The sequence below is a fragment of the Pongo pygmaeus genome, chromosome 7 (assembly GCF_028885625.2).
Source record: "Pongo pygmaeus isolate AG05252 chromosome 7, NHGRI_mPonPyg2-v2.0_pri, whole genome shotgun sequence".
Classification (NCBI taxonomy): domain Eukaryota; kingdom Metazoa; phylum Chordata; class Mammalia; order Primates; family Hominidae; genus Pongo; species Pongo pygmaeus.
The window spans coordinates 97,859,839-97,877,135 of NC_072380.2; the positions used below are offsets into that span (position 1 = coordinate 97,859,839).

General features: G+C 38.6%; 1 protein-coding gene across 1 annotated transcript; it reads left to right on the forward strand.

The window, feature by feature from the left end:
• The first annotated feature begins 47 nt into the window (after positions 1-47).
• On the forward strand, positions 48-16,954 carry CA2 (carbonic anhydrase 2). The gene is made up of 7 exons (XM_054498913.2): positions 48-186; positions 1,332-1,529; positions 9,711-9,829; positions 10,341-10,433; positions 11,799-11,861; positions 13,117-13,272; positions 16,673-16,954. The coding sequence occupies exons 1-7, from the start codon at positions 153-155 to the stop codon at positions 16,790-16,792; spliced, it is 783 nt and encodes a 260-aa protein (XP_054354888.1). The 5' UTR covers positions 48-152; the 3' UTR covers positions 16,793-16,954.
• Positions 16,955-17,297: the final 343 nt, after the last annotated feature.

Sequence of the window (17,297 nt, forward strand, 5' to 3'; positions counted from 1 at the left end):
GCCCCCTCCCCCGGGCCGCCCTCGAGCACGAAGTTGGCGGGAGCCTATAAAAGCTGGTGCCGGCGCGACCCGCGGACACACAGTGCAGGCGCCCGAGCCGCCGCCGCTAGATCGGTGCCGATTCCTGCCCTGCCCCGACCGCCAGCGCGACCATGTCCCATCACTGGGGGTACGGCAAACACAACGGTGAGTGCCGGCGGCGGCAGGCGCGGGGGCGCCCAGATCCCGGATCCCCGATCCGCGAGCCCGGATGCCGGCCCGGGGCCCGCAGCGCCCGCACATGCTGTTTACCGCGGCCGCGGGGAGTGCTGGAGGCTCAGGTGCGTCCCGGGCGCTCGCTCCGCTTGCGGCTCCCCGGCGCCGGGGATGCCCCCTTGCCCCAGCTGCGAGGCCACTGTCGAGGAATCCCCGCTTCCGCCCGAGGCGCGTAGGGCCCGAGGGAGGGGAGGTGCAGCCTTGGCCGCGGGACCCGAGGACAGTCCCTCCCGGGTCCCGACCTGGGGATCATTTTAACCGGACCTAGGAGGAGGCGGGAAAGGGTTGTAACGGAAAATTCTAGTTGTTGATCGCAGAGAAATTAAGAGACTCCCCTCCCTCCTCTCCCACCTTCCACCCCCCCACCCCTCCAGCTTCACCACCACCTGTGGCTAAGGCGCTCAGCACGAACTGTCCCGGGGCATTTTCCAGTGCCGGTTTGAATCCATGGCTCTGACTTCCGAGTTTTCCCTTCATCTCTCGACTTCTAATGTTAGGGGGTCGGACACCAGGAATCGGGTTTTATCTTGGCCTCAGATCTGGTTCTTCGGAGCCAGCGGAGCAGAGAAGCATGCGTCTGGCGCACCTAGCTCATCTTTGGAGGGTGTGGGGCTTCCCAGGTAGTGCGGACCCTGACAGTTAAAGGGAGGGGTGGGCCAGGGCCTGGGCAGTGAGGAAAGGATCCGGACCTCCTTGAATGTCTTAAGTGAGCTTGCATATCCCAAAATCGCAACCACAAGCCCTGACATTAGTGTCTGCCAGATTTCAGTTGCTGAATTTCAGTAAAACGACTTTAAAATAGCTAATATTTATATGGCACTCAGTGATCTAAGAGCTTTACATATATCGATTCTAATTCTTACAGCGACATCTATGAGGTAGATTTCTAATTATCGCATATTACAAATGTGGAAACTGAGGCACAGATTACGTGTTTTCCCAAAATTTACCCCATTGTTAAGTGGTGCTTCTAAAATTGGAACTGAGCAGATTGGCTCCGGAATGATTGCTCTTCTCTAGGGGTCTGGGTGTACCTTTCCCCACAATGGGGGATTCACACGCCTTCTTTCCCCCAGGACCTGAGCACTGGCATAAGGACTTCCCCATTGCCAAGGGAGAGCGCCAGTCCCCTGTTGACATCGACACTCATACAGCCAAGTATGACCCTTCCCTGAAGCCCCTGTCTGTTTGCTATGATCAAGCAACTTCCCTGAGGATCCTGAACAATGGTCATTCTTTCAATGTGGAGTTTGATGACTCTCAGGACAAAGCAGGTCAGTGTTTAGAAAATAACTTGTGTCTTTTAGCCAGTAGCTGTTTTCCGAGCTTAATGGAAGGAGCCAGGAACAGTCGCAGAAACCCTCTTAATAGTACAGTTTGTCTCAGGACTCAAGGATGCCACCCTGATCATTTTCATTAGGTCTCAGATTCTGAGAAGTAGTCTAATTAGTTTGAAGTGTCCCGGGGCCGTTTCTCCCCTGTAAAATCCTTGGCTTCTATGTAGGCCATTGAATAACTGCGATATGCTTGTGAAAAATCACAAAAGGCGCAAAGTTCCCTCGCAATAAAGATCAGTCACGATGAGATTTGCACTAATTGAACTTTTAAGATTGTAAAATACTTTGTCTTGCAGAGCTGATGTGTATCCATTAAAAAGTATATCTTAGTGAGCCTTATCTTCAAGTTAGCAGCGAGAAAAGTAACAAAAACGTGCCAATTTAAAATACTGAAATTCTGGGAAAATGTTTTACTTATGAGTATTTCTTAGTATTGGGCTAGTGTGATAAAGATGGCAGCATGTTTTGATATCTACTCAGAAATTCATTTCACAAACGAAGATGTTTTAGAGTTGGTGGACGTACCTGGCCCATTACTGACAAATCCAATTACTGTATTTATTTGTAATAGAGCTGTTTACAGGATGCTCACTGTAAAAAAAAAAGAAAAAAGAAAAAGAAAGAAAAAAATGCTGCTTTTTTTTTTAATCTCTCCGTCTTTTGAAACAAGAGAACAATCCCATTCAGACATAGTAGCTGCCTTCTTTGCTAAGCAGTTAATTTAATTGCCAGTGCCCTATTTTCCTGAGTGCTTTCCTCTGAAAGTCATAGAATGAAATGGTGCTGCAAACACATTTTGTTTGGTGGTGGTGTGGGAGTGAGGGGAGTGGTGGAACAAAATGAGAAAGTTTTCGAGTAGTGACCTACGGTACTAATATATTATATAACATGTAATTATAACCATTTAGTCAGGTAGACTATTCTTTGTCAGCAGCTATCCTATATAGTCAGCTTGGTTTTGAAAACAGAATTCTTCCCTCCTTTCAACTTTAAAAAAGTTTGCAAACACCTGGCTTTCTGAAATGGTGATTCTGGAAGACAATTTGATGGGGGATAATGTGGAGATCATCTGAGAAATGTTTTCAACCTACCTGTGCCTGCCTGTGTGCACCCCTCCCCGGTACACACATACATACATACATACATACATACAAACACACACACTTACAGTCATACTCACACATTCTGGCATAGTATGATGATTTATTAGAATCAAGTAAAGGTTGTACATTGAAGGCAGTTCAGTGATTCTGCTACATTGCTTTCCCAAGCATTCCTCTCACTGCAAAGGAACAGTGCTCATATAATTAAATTAAACAATTTTTTCTTGTAAAGAATACTGTATATTTATAACACGACAAGGCCAAAGGTCTCAAGGTATTACACACACAGAAAGAATACTATAACATTTCATGTCTAGTCATTTACAAACCAAAAGAAGTGAGCTACTTTAGTCTGTAGCTGTACTTTTTTAAAGAGCCACAATGATGTCATTGTTTTCAATAGATGTAATGTCTGCCAAATTATGTATCTCATTGGATGCTACATAGAAATTGGATAGTTTAAGTCTTTTTTGGAACACTGAAGAAACAAATCTCCAACAAATGAAAGCAGATGAGGTTCCTTATAGTCCTTAAAAAATGGATAGTGAAATAAGTTATTCCAGTAATATATATTACTGGAAAGTGGATTTGAACATATGGTCTGGTGGCTATCAGCATAGACTGGGGTCAGAGAGACCTGGATTTGAGTTCTAGCACTGCCGACAACTAGCTCAGAGACTTTGGGAGTAATACTGTCTAGGTTTTAGTTGTTTTTAACTATAAAGTTGGAGTAACAATAGTGTCTGCCACAGTGGAAGGATGAAATGGGACAGTATATGTAAAGCCCCTAGCCCAGTGCCTGGCGCATAGAAGTTCCTCAATAAATGGCCTCTGTTGTTGTCACAACTTGAACCCTTCAACCACCTCTGTTAGACCATTGCTGTAGATGTTGCACCTGAGATGAGATTTCTGAATAAAGTTTTTCTTTAACAGCTTTAAGATTAGTTCCCATCATTTGATGTATTTTAAAATTTTATTTTTATATTTTCTGAAGCATACTGTTTATCATACTGAATATGTACTTATTTTATGTATGAAGTTATTAGATAGTTATACATTTTACCATGAATCTGTTAAACTTTGACAGATTTCTCCATAAGCAGTAACTAATTAGATCTAGCTACATTTTTCCCAGCTATTTCTTCTGGAGAGCAATGCATACATTTTTAAAGAAGTTGGCCACATTTAGATTGTGAAACAGATGAAAACCACAGGGTTTAGGTAGGAGCTCCCACCCATGCCTTTAGAGACACATGTATTATCCACCTAGTTCTACAAAAAAGTCATTCCTAACACCACTTAAATGCATGGGAAGCTAAGCATCATGAAAGCAGGGTGGAGGCCTGGTCCCTCTCCTGTTCCCCGGAGCCCATGCTGGAAATATCTGAAGTAGAAAGACATAGAAATAGTAGACCCTGACTGCCACTTTGACAAGTGCAGAAAGGAAGTATTCCAAGGAACTATGGAAACGTGAAGGAGGCTTAGCAGTTTAACTGATAAGACAGGAAAGACTTTCCAGGGTAAATAAGGCTTATGTGGAGGCTTGAAGGATTTTGATGTCTTGGACGAGAGTCCAGGCAAAGGGAGATAGGAAATACCAGGGGACTTAAGAGAGCACAGCACGTGCTCCAGGAAGGACTTGCCCTCCTTTGCATATGAAAGATTCCTTTGTAATTTTGCCTCTCTTTTCCACATTTTCAGTTACTTTGGTTAAACAAGGATGCAGAATATATTAAAATGTCAATATTAAGGGAAAAGACATCTACAGAATAAATTTTTAAAAATCATACCATGTGGGGGCCAGGCACGGTGGCTCATGCCTGTAGTCCCAGCACTTTGGAAGACTGAGGTGGGCGGATCACTTGAGGTCAGGAGTTCAAGACCAGCCTGGCCAACAGGGTGAAACCTCGTCTGTACTAAAAATACAAAAAATGAGCTAGGTGTTGTGGCATGTGCCTGTAATCCCAGCTACCCAGGAGACTGAGGCAGGAGAATCGCTGGATCCCGGGAGGCGGAGGTCGCAGTGAGCCGAGACCACACCACTGCACTCCAGCCTGGTGACAGAACGAGACTCCATCTCAAAACAAACAAACAAAAAACCACACACACACACACACACACACACACAAAAACCATGTGGAAAAACTCCCTTTAGACTTTTCTTTCTTTTTTTTTTTTTAAAAAATAAAACAATCCTACACTCTCAAAGCCAAAACAAAGAGTAGAGATACTCTAGTTAAATTCGCCTTAATAAACATGAAGAAACAGAAGCCGAAGAGTTTAAATAACTTGCTAAGTCGTCTCCTTGCTAGTTTGCTGGAGGGACTAAATAGCAATCACTTAAAAATAGAATTTGAATAAAAATATTTGAAGGATAACCTTATCTGACATTTAATTTGTACATACCATGTTTTTTAAAGCTGGCATTTTTTTTCTGTACACTTAAGTCAAAAAGTTATTTATTTTAGTCACTTAATTTTAAAAAATCGACAGTTTAACATCTCTTTTTATTAGGAGTTATTTTTGTGGTGGTAACATTTTTAGATTTCCTATACCTCTTATTTCCTGCATTTAAATGCAGTTCATTTACCTGTCTTCTTTGCCTCAATGAGATTTCAGCCTTCTAGAACTTCTCATAGATTGAGGTTTTCCAATATGCTTTAAATGTTCTCTTATATCCAAATTTAAGTACTTGGGTATCAGGAACTGAGCGGGTTGACTTTATTGCTGATTTAAGCTTGAGAGAGTTTTTTAAACTATGGAGTTAATAGGATTTAACTAGAAGCTTGGGTTAGAGCTCTCATCAATTTTCTAAATTCCTTTGAAAATAAGCCACCTTAAATTCACCTTAAGTTAATGAAAAATTGCTAATCCCTTTAGGTTTTTAAAAAACTTATTAAAAAATAACTCACCCTGCTTGAGATGTTTTATTAATGGCCTTATCTGGGAGAAAAGAATAGTAGTCAAATTATTAACTCCTGCTAACTTATTAACTTTTATTAATTTATTTGCTTTATTGCAAAGTTAGGGACAAATATTGAAAGCCAATGCCAGAATTATTGGGCCAACTCTTATCCAAGTGTTACATCATTTCTGTTTTTCAGAAATTGGAATTTTTAAAATCTGTTTGTTATTTCAAGAAAAGAGTAAAGGAAGCTGGATGAGTTTACCTGTGCTCTTTTTAAGTGACCCATTGTCTGTATGACATAATGGATCTTCATACATGGATCCTGCTTGACTTTCAGGGACTTGCTTTTGAAGCTCTGAAAGTTTTCTTCCACAGCAGTCCTAAGTTAAAAGAAAGCATAACAACAAATGAAAGGGCTTGTCATGCACACAATAATGGTGTCAGCCGAACCTTAAATATCTAGAAAAAGGACCAACATATTCTAAACACTGTAGTTACTATAGTCACATCAAAACAGCTTCTTTTTTTACTCCTATATAATTGCCACATAGTTTAAACCACAACTTCTGTTGAATTTCAACTGTTTACTCTAGCAAAAGTGACAGCTAAACATCTTATTGCTTTAAAACAAATGTAATACGTGTATTTTTTTTCCCCAGATTTGTCTATATTGGCATGTAGCCCTAGGATTATTGGCTGCTGCCAACAGGCAAAACAGTAATGCTTGATTTAAAATTTTTCAGGTTATTTATAGAAAAGATGGTACCAAAAATGACATGTTTTCTGTAGAATTAATCTTTTGCTTTATTAGTAGGAAATCATTTAAATTTTATTTTTAAACTAAACATTACTGGGACTAGTTTATTTATATTTTGGTCTTAGGAGAAACTGTTGACATTCATTAGGGTCTTTAGTCTGTTACTCCAGTGCATCTTAATTTAGTTTAAGTGATTAGGGAGAAAAAAATTAAAAAATATTAAATGTTCAGCTTTTAATTTGTATAAGTAATGTGATTCATTTCAATATTACTGGATCTCTTATTTTTCTCAAAAAGTAATTTATATAATTTCCTCAAATAATATGTATAGGAAGAAAGATTATTCTATAACATTATACTTAGTGCTTGTTTTGTGTTATACACAGACTATGTATAATTGATGACAATCATGAAAATTAAAATTAGCTGGAGCTCTTGGTGTTGAGATTTGAATTTAAATTAAATTGTGGGGGGTCTTGAAAAAAAAGTTAGAATAGAAAACTGTATTTATGTCTCCATCCCTCACAGAACACATTTCTGGGGCACAATGAATCATTGACTCTTTAAAGCACCACTGCCATGGCTGGATTTTACAGAGAAAAAATTTGCAGTTAGCAATTTCTGCTATTTTTAAAAATTATTTTTACATTAGAAAATAGATTTCATTTTAAACCGCAACAGTTTAGAAAATGGTGTGTAGTCATTTAAATAAATAAGTAGATCCAGAATATAGCATAAAGTCCCTAACTTAAACCAAGATATTATCTTTTATGTTTCTCAAATAAAAAGTTTGAGTTTATGGCAATTTATTATAACAATGTTTTTGAAGGACTTCATTGACTAAACTCCATGCTAAGAGTTTGCCAGAATTGCTGCCTTCTGTAGCAAGTAAACTTTAAGGATTTAATAACTTTTTCTAGTTACAGTAGGTTTCTAATCTTCATAGGAACAAGTTTTATTTTAACAGGGGCTAAAACAGGTATCTGGTGATAATAGATTAGCACTGAATGTGTTTAATCATTGAGCCCAGAGCACTTTATCTTTTTTTTTTTTAGTGTTAGCTGTTAGCAAGTATTGTTTAATAAAGGTTTGCACACACTCTTGCCTAATTCTAAATGTTCTTAGAAACAAATTAAGATGAAATTTTAAGATTTGTAAGAGAAAGAATAAGAAATAGCAATAAACTTTATTCTCCTTAAAATGTAAGATCCTGCTATGATTCTTCATTGGGGGGAAAGAAGATACATTTAGAAAATTGGTTATCTCAGATTCTTAGTATGATTTTAGTTAGTTAGTTTTACCACTTGGTAGAATTAATGATTTGACAAATGACATTTGCTTCTTATTATCAGCCAGTTGGTTGCTAGCTTTAAAGAGTTATTATAAACGATTTTTTTCGGTATTAATTTATTTCATGAACATACATTTAATTTTTATATATTATTATGAAAAAAGGGAATTCTTTCATTCTTTTAAAAAAAAGTCTAGAATTAGAGGCTAATATTTCCTTATAGAATTATCAGGAAACAAGCTGTTGTAAAAAGTTGTTTTTGTGTTCCAAGAGAAGTGACTTTGTCAGAATACATCCAAATTCATATTTCTTAGCAGATCTTTAACATAACACCATTTATAATTCTTTCTGTTTTCATTCTTCCTTTTTTCTCCTGGCCTATTGTAAAGCAGATCTGGCAGCCAGAGGTTTTATCAGGAACCATAGAAAGACCCCACTGCTTAAATACCTTCAAAGCAGCCTTTCACTTTGAATAGATGAATGGCTATTGCTACCATGTAAGCATATTTAGGTGAAGCTCATGAACAAATCTTGTTGTACAGAAGTTATCCCTTTGTTCTGCAATGCCAAAGTAAATTTGGGCTCATTATTTTATGGAATTATAAAGTAAAGCTAATAAAATACACTTATAGCAACAGATGTTTAATTCCCAGTACTAGAAAAATAAAATTTAAATTGTAGAACTAAACTACTTTTAAAAGCTTTTGAATATATTGGTTAAATCCCATTAATACATATAAAGTTAGGTACCGAGTTTCTTGGTGGATGGGAGAAAGAGTGATTCCACACTATTTTAATCCTCTGTCAGGACGCAACTGATTAATTATGTACAGATAGTTTGTAGCCCAAGGATGTGATTTTTAGTACTTATTTTGCTTAATAAATTTACATTAATGCCAGAATAGTAGAATCGTGGAATAGTTATCAAGTTAGAATTTTAAGTTCTTGGAGATAATAGAGCACATTACACTGCATATAGAAGATGATCCATAAATTATTAGTGAAATGGTAAATGATTTAGTGTATCCACTTTACAAATGAGTAAATTAAGGTCAAAGAGGTTTAATAAAAATTTTTGGCCAGGCACGGTGGCTCATGCCTGTAATCCCGGCACTTTAGGAGGTCGAGGTGGACGGATTACTCAAGCTCAGGAGTTCCAGACCAGCCTGGGAAACAAGGCAAGACTCTCCTCTACTAAAAATACAAAAATTAACTGGACATGGTGGTGCACACCTGTAATCCAAGCTACTCGGGAGGTTGAGGCACGAAAATCGCTTGAACTCTGCTTGAGGCGGAGGTTGCAGTGAGCTGAGATCGCACCACTGCACTCCAGCCTGGGCAACAGAGCAAGGCTCTGTTTCAAAATAATAATAATAATAATAATAATAAATGAATAAATAATAAAAAAGTTAAGGGAACAAAGCTAGCCAGCAGCAGTGACAGTCCAAATTCTAAAGAATTTGGGAAGCGTATATAAGGATAATTGGATTTTGCAACATTAAGATCAATGGAATACTGATTTCACAAATTCAGGTGTGTAAGAACTGGTATCAGAGGTTAGCAAAGCAGGCTGTATGGCAGCAATCAGGCCTTGGTAGAAGAGAGGGTCTCACGTTTGCAAGTGTGTGTAATGACCAATTTATTGGCCAGTAGCTGCATGGGCACTTCCTAAATGTTTCACAGATTATTAGTTTCACTTAAAATTTTCTCTCTCTGGACCTGAATCTATGACTCTAAAACAAACCCAGAAAAACGAATCAGTATGCTCAGAAAGAAAGATGTGAAAAGCATCCATTCTCCAGACAACGCATATGAGGAATAAAAACCGGTGAAGTGATTTTGTTCAGCACCATAGACTAAACTTGACTCTGGATTGAATTTTCAGAGTAAAATGTGATTAAAGGCAAACATTTAGTACTGTAAAACAGAATTAAGATTGTAATATTTAGACGTGTGTTTCGTGTGTGTGTATGTATGAGTGTATGTGTGTATACATATGTATATATGTGCATGCAGACACATACGTATATGTTACATATATATATGTTTTTAATTTTAGTGCTCAAGGGAGGACCCTTGGATGGCACTTACAGATTGATTCAGTTTCACTTTCACTGGGGTTCGCTTGATGGACAAGGTTCAGAGCATACTGTGGATAAAAAGAAATATGCTGCAGAGGTAAGATATACTTTTTTTTTCTTTCCAGGGAAAAATGTTTATAAGCTGATATTTAGCATTAATTTCAAAAGCTTAATTTGTAAATTCAACTTACGCCCAGTGAACCACTTCTTTTACAAAAGATCTTCACATTTGCTTTTTATAACCTTTAATTGTGACATCATACTTAATGGTGCAAAACTTTCTCTACTGTCTCCAACTCCACCATTTGCAAAAAGTAAACAGACTCAAACTGGAGGATCCTGTTTTAACAGAAATTTGGAAATAAAATGTGTGCCTTCTGTCAAAACTGTACATTTCTTTGTCTTAGAGTTATTGATGAAAACACTTGCTGTTATATCAAGTACTGTGTGGACGGTTAGAATTAAAATGAAAGGAAAGTTTTGATTTAAAATTATCCATATTTTCAATTTCCTAAGTAACCTTTACTGTGAGAAAAAGACCATTAAATAAAATCTGTCGGCTTTGATTATGTAAATCACTCACTGTGGCTTTGTCTCTTCGGCCTTAGCTTCACTTGGTTCACTGGAACACCAAATATGGGGATTTTGGGAAAGCTGTGCAGCAACCTGATGGACTGGCCGTTCTAGGTATTTTTTTGAAGGTTAGTTGATGACCCAATTCTTTTTTTTCCCTATTTTTAATAAAGAATGACCAGACAGAACATTTGTAACATACAGGACATTCTACAAAAGAGCTTAGGAAATGCCTTTGTCCCTGAAATGTTTTCAAGTTTATCTCCTCCTTTCGTATCTGCTAGTTGCAGTGGAGATGGAGGGCAGAAAGACAATAGGAGAGTTATTTATTTGGTACTGTTTGGATGTAAATGTGAAGAACATAAAGAGATCAACGTGGGTGACTGCTAGGTGTTTGTTTGTTTTCTTTTCATTTAACTTGAGGCTAGACAGTACTATATCATGACAAAGTAAGATCAGGTTCTGAAGAGGGGAAGGACAGTGAATTTCAGGCAACACTGGGACAGAACCGGTTGAGCCGCCCTCTAAACAGTGGTAAAGGGGAATGGAGAAAGGTCTGGGCTGGAGATTTATGAGCTCTGATTCATATGTTGAGGTGGAAGCTACAGGTGTGTATGAAATCATCCAAGTACAGCACGAAGAGGGAGATGAGAAAGCTGCCCAGGGAGCAATCCTGAGAAACTGCAAAATGTAAGGCCTTTACAAGGGGAGAGATGCAAATTAAACGACTTAAAAGGGGCCAGGCGTGGTGGCTTAAGCCTGTAATCCCCGCACCTTGGGACACCAAGGCAGGAGGATAGTTTGAGGCCAGGAGCTCAAGACCAGCCTGGGCAACATAGCGCAATTCCATCTCTACAAAACTTTTTTTAAAATTAGCTGGGCATAAAAAACAAACTAACAAACAAAAAACAAAACAAAAACAAAAACAAAATTAGCTGGGCGTAGTGGTGTACACCTGTAGTCTCAGCTACTTGGGAGGCCAGGGCAGGAAAATCACTTGAGCCTAGGGGTTTGAGGTTGCAGTGAGCTATGATCATGCCACTGCACTACAAGCTGGATGACAGAGCAAGACCCTGACTCAAAAAAAAAAAAAAAGCAAGAGTCAAGAGAGATTTGGGATGCTGGAAGGCATAGGGAAAGCCAAAGAAGAAAATAATTTTTAAAAAGAAGGGAAGACCATAGTGTAAAGTCCTACAAGGAAATCAAGACAAGCCCTTGAGGAGTATCCTTTGGCAGTTAGAGGTCACTGGGGACAATTGAGCTGGTGGTTTCAGGACTACTATCTGAGTGGAAGTCAAGGCAGATTGAAGATTCAGTGAAAGTAGGCAAGTCTATGGCGTCAGTGTCATCAAGCCAGTACTGACGGGTGTCATGTATGAAGTGGAGAATTTGAGCTCACGATTTGGATGTTTTCTAATAGAGCTACCCAAATAAAAAAAACTTGTACAGTACCAACTGGGTAATAGTATCTTGCCCTTTATGTTTTTCTTTAGGTTGGCAGCGCTAAACCGGGCCTTCAGAAAGTTGTTGATGTGCTGGATTCCATTAAAACAAAGGTAAATTTGAATTTTCTGCCACCTCCTTAGGATACCAATTTTCAATACTCCATTGGTTTTAGAAATTTCTTTTGATCAAATTGCACAGTCTCAATGACATGCGGTGTTTGGATGAGCAGTTAGTAAAGGTAGAATATTACTTAAATATTTAATTAACATTTCTTTCAACAAAGTTGATCCTAATGCTAGCATAATTCTAAGACTTGTATTTATTTAATCTTGCTCCCCCATCATTTGAACATCCATATGTAAGAGTCAGAGAATCTTATGACTGCAAGGAGGTTCAAAGGTCGTCTAGTCAAATTATTCACTCATTCATACAGCAGATATTTGTTAAGTGTGTACTATGTGCCAGTCGCTTTGCAAACTAGTAGACACAATGGTGAACAAGATAAACAAGGCCCTGTTTCATGGAGATTTCTATTCTATGACCTCTTTGCATTCATCCATCCTGCATTTAAATCCTCTCTACAGCATAGTTGTGTTGAGGTCGTTGAGCATCTGTTTAAACACTACAGTCACTTCCGGTGATGGGGAACTTATCACCAGGGGCAGTCCTGGCTTTATAAAGCTGATCTTCACATTGAAGCAGCATCTATCCTCTGAAATGCTCACTCACTGGCTTGAGCCCCTTGAATTCATAGAATAAACCTGATCTGTTTTCCAAATAAGTCTACTCTCTCTCTACTTTGTTTTTTCACCTACTCCAAGCTAATTATCTTTAGTTCCCTTTAACTATTCTCATATGACACAGTTTTCTCTCTTTGCCACCACCTTGTCATTCTTCCAGTAAATCATTCCTGTTTGCTTGAAAAGTGTAGTGTCCAAAACAGAATGTAGTTATTTGATTCTGACCTAGAGCAAGAAAATCACCTCCTCATCAGGATACCCTGTTTCTGTTATCGCAACCTGAAGTCACCTCATTTTAGTGGCAGCAGTCTCACTTTAAACACTGGGTGTGATCAGCTAATGACTTAATGGAGAATGTAAGGGATCATTTTAGATAAAAGGCCAAGATGAAAAATGGACATGTGAAAATAGTTGTTTTTTTTTTTAAGACTTGCCACATATTTTCAAGTTGAATGTCTTCTGTTAATTTCTTTTTATTTTGTTTGCCAGTGAATATAGGACCTCTTTTTAAAAAACTGTTTTTGACCATCAGAGGGGAGTATACCTATTTGTGTCTCCTGCTCTCCTACCTTCCTCCTACTCTGTCGATGTGATAGTTTGAAACTGCATATTTGCTTTGTTCTAGGGCAAGTGTGCTGACTTCACTAACTTCGATCCTCGTGGCCTCCTTCCTGAATCCTTGGATTACTGGACCTACCCAGGCTCACTGACCACCCCTCCTCTTCTGGAATGTGTGACCTGGATTGTGCTCAAGGAACCCATCAGCGTCAGCAGCGAGCAGGTTGGTTTTCTAATGACAGGTCTGTTTACAGGTGGAGCATTTAGTCAAGGCAGAAGACCTTGGCCTCCAGACTGAGAGAGACCTGAGATTTAATCCTTCTCCTGCTACTTCTGACTGTGGAAATAGTGCCTTTGATGGTGCTTAGCAAATAAACAGCATTCAGTAAATGTTTGTTGTTATTAACTATAAACTTAGACAGTTTGTTTAGTCTGTAAAATTGAATAGTCATTGTAAAGATTCGATGAGAAAGATGTCTGTCACCTAATAAATGCTTTTTTTTTTTTTGACAGTTATGAGGAAACTAAGGCTTAGAAAAGTGAGAGTTCATGTTCAAGGTTACGTAGGTATCAGTGAATTCCCAGTCTACTACTCACTCACATAAGGGCTTTCTGCCATTTTATTTATATCAGAATGCATTTCTGAATCCTGACAGGTGAGAGTCATCCCTTGGAAAACATGTATCTATTAAAACTCACTCCAGGTTGCTTTAGAGGCTTAGAGCAGGTATTCTTACATTTCCAATACAATGTAGTGTGTGATGTTCAAGTGATTAGTGCAGCTTCTAAGTCACTGATGAGCAGCCACAAAAGTGGATACAAATGAATTTTTCCTAGACTTATCTGTTAGCGCACAGTTGAAATGTAGAAAGTGAACATTCCTTAGGATTCACAAGAGGATGGATCCTGAATAATTTAAGGATAGCTTTAGGAGCTAACAGTCTTGAAGATGGTAACTATGTGAGTAGTGGTAGTGTGATTTAAACCTACAAAAATCCTGCATAATAGAGGTTTAGAGCTGCAATGTGCGACGGAGATCATGTTGTCCAACTTTCTCATTTCACTGGCTTGAATCACATTGATCAACAGTCTGAGATGCAGGAAAATTGAAGTGTTTTCCACTCAGCTACCTTGGGACAGAATCAGGTCTGGGAGCAAGGATTCTATTCCTGTGTCCTCCCTTAGAATATGAACTTATGAATGCTGAAGATACTTCATATCTTTCTTTAAAGGAAATATGTATCTGACTGGAAAATTACTTGTAGCATATCAAAGTGGGCCTAAAAAATAGCATACTTGGTATGTCACTTGAAGATTGACCTTATAGTAATAACATATTTGAGTAAGCTTCTTGAAGTGTAGCATAAGGAAAGATTATAATGCCCCTCTTTTTGTAGATGCAGTGTTTACATTATAATTTAAAATATGAAATATTTTTTCTTCTTTCACTGAAAGCAATCTAACTTTAAAGCGATAGTCTGACATTTAAAGCCATTATAACAAATGGATTTATGGTGTATACACACCCATAGGCAGAAATACACATATAGATAAGGGCAGTTGAACCTACTGCATTAATCCCTGTACCCTTAGTTTGCTCTTCAAAGTTGAAAGTGGTATTAAACTAATAATGTTAATTGCATACATTGGCAAAATACCAATAGGGCTATTTTTCTTGTCCTATAACGTGGAGTCTGGAGGGAGGGTCATGCTCAGCTCAGGAAGCTAGGGCTGCAGGTCCTCCTCTATCTGATTCCCTTGCTTGGCCTTGCCAATTGGTGACTTCATCCTCAAGGTGGTTGTAATAGCATTTTAAGCATCACATCTAAATACAACCATTTCTTGAGGAGGAAATGAATACCTCTTCCACTGGCTTCCTAAGAGCAGAGAAGCTTTTCCCTGAAGGCCCCTAGCAAGCCTTTCACTTCTCACTGGCTAGAATTGTGTTTCTTGCTCAGTCCCTAGCCTGGGAATGTGATCATCACGGTCAGTTAAGACCTGCAGGTTTACCCCACTGAGGCTTACAGGGAGAGGGCAGATGTCTGTTAATGAGGAAGTATGGGGGGCCGTGGATTTTAGGTAAGCAGTATAAATGGGTCTGCTAATTCTGCTACCTTTATTTTCTATACCCAGGCTCTGTCTCTGTGATACTAAAACAATGAGTCAAGTTGACTAATGTGACAGTGTAATTTAATTGGTGCAGTGAGGAGCAGAAATCGGTTATACTGGATTGATCAAAAGTTTGACCTGATTACACTTTATGAACAGACTCTCTTTCAGATTGCTGGGATTCTGTTGTAATGAATCAACCCTATATATTCTTAGAATACTCCCTTGCATTCAGTAACCACAGCTGTGCATGTTATAATGTATGTGCATGGAAGGTGGCTCTACGGGAGTGATTGAGGGACTATTACTGGACAAAAGAGATCAGGTTAAAGGCTGTTGATTCATGGGCTGCTATGCTATATTACTGTCCAAACCACCCTTTTTCATTTGGATCAAGTCTTGGTTAAAGGGAGGAAAGTAGCACTTTTTGAGAACCTTGAAGAAGTGGGAAACTGTTTAACAGCTGCCTATATCTCAGTGGTGGCCAGTAAACTGAAACAAGTTTATAAGGGAATAAAAATCAACCAGTGACAAGGGGTTCTAATGTTAAATGCATATATTGGCAAAATACCAGTAGGGCTATGTAGGATGATGAGCACTCACAATTGTTCACTAAAATGCTGTTTTTAAAACAGGAAAGTAGAATGGTTGAGTGCAAATCCATAGCATGAGATAAATTGAGCTTCTTAAGGCAAATCAGCCTAGGCAAATTCATTTCCGTGTTTTTGTGAGATGCCAGCTCGTCACTCAGCCCATAGAGCTTACAGGTCCTGATCACTTGATCTAATTGTATAGATGTGGTAGTTTGTCTTCCCTGGGGCAGAAAACAAAGCTTTAATTTGGAACTAAAATTGTTATTATTTTGCATCTAAAGGTATGAGTTTATAGACTTTTGATGTTAGATTTTTAAACTAGAAGGTCACTGAAAATTTCCCTTAAAAATGACCCCAACGAATTTGTGTATTTTGTATAAATTGGTTTGTTATATTAAAGCATACATACATAGTCTATATGTGATTATGTATTTATTAGGAATCAAATTGAATTTTGGGCATTGATGCACAGCACTGAATGTTGGGGAATGTAATTTTTGTTTGTTTTTGTTTCTGTTTTCTGAGGCAGAGCCTCGCTCTGTCGCCTAGGCTGGAGTGCAGTGGCGCAATCTCAGCTCATTGCAATCTCTGCCTCCAGGGTTTAAATGATTCTCATGCCTTAGCCTCCTGAGTAGCTGAGATTACAGGTGCTCCACTATGCCTGTCTAATTTTTGTGTATGTTTTTTTTTTGTTTGTTTTGTTTTTTTTTTTTTTGTAGAGACAGGGTTTCGCCTTGTTGGCCAGGCTGGTCTCGAATTGCTGACCTCAAGTGATCCACCTGCCTCAGCCTTACAAAGTGCTGGGATTACAGGCATGAGCCACTGCGCCTGGCTGGGGAATGTATTTAAAGATGTAACACAAGTATATAACTGAATACTATTGTGAAACGTTAATTATCAATGTTTTATTGTGTCTTTTAGATGTTGAAATTCCGTAAACTTAACTTCAATGGGGAGGGCGAACCCGAAGAACTGATGGTGGACAACTGGCGCCCAGCTCAGCCACTGAAGAAGAGGCAAATCAAAGCTTCCTTCAAATAAGATGGTCCTATAGTCTGTATCCAAATAATGAATCTTCGGGTGTTTCCCTTTAGCTAAGCACAGATCTACCTTGGTGATTTGGACCCTGGTTGCTTTGTGTCTGGTTTTCTAGACCCTTCATCTCTTACTTGATAGGCTTACTAATAAAATGTGAAGACTAGACCAGTTGTCATGCTTGACACAACTGCTGTGGCTGGTTGGTGCTTTGTTTATGGTAGTAGTTTTTCTGTAACACAGAATATAGAATAAGAAATAAGAATAAAGTACCTTGACTTTGTTCACAGCATGTAGGGTGATGAGCACTCACAATTGTTCACTAAAATGCTGCTTTTAAAACATAGGAAAGTAGAATGGTTGAGTGCAAATCCATAGCACATGATAAATTGAGCTAGTTAAGGCAGATCAGGTAAAATAGTCATGATTCTATGTAATGTAAACCAGAAAAAATAAATGTTCATGATTTCAAGATGTTATATTAAAGAAAAACTTTAAAAATTATTATATA

Bases quoted from the DNA above. Each gene is read 5' to 3' on its own strand.
- CA2 (XM_054498913.2), top strand. From the start codon at position 153: ATGTCCCATCACTGGGGGTACGGCAAACACAACG. The intron at 9,830-10,340 runs GTAAGATATACT...CTTCGGCCTTAG, and splicing joins AAAAGAAATATGCTGCAGAG to CTTCACTTGGTTCACTGGAA. The intron at 10,434-11,798 runs GTTAGTTGATGA...GTTTTTCTTTAG, and splicing joins TTCTAGGTATTTTTTTGAAG to GTTGGCAGCGCTAAACCGGG.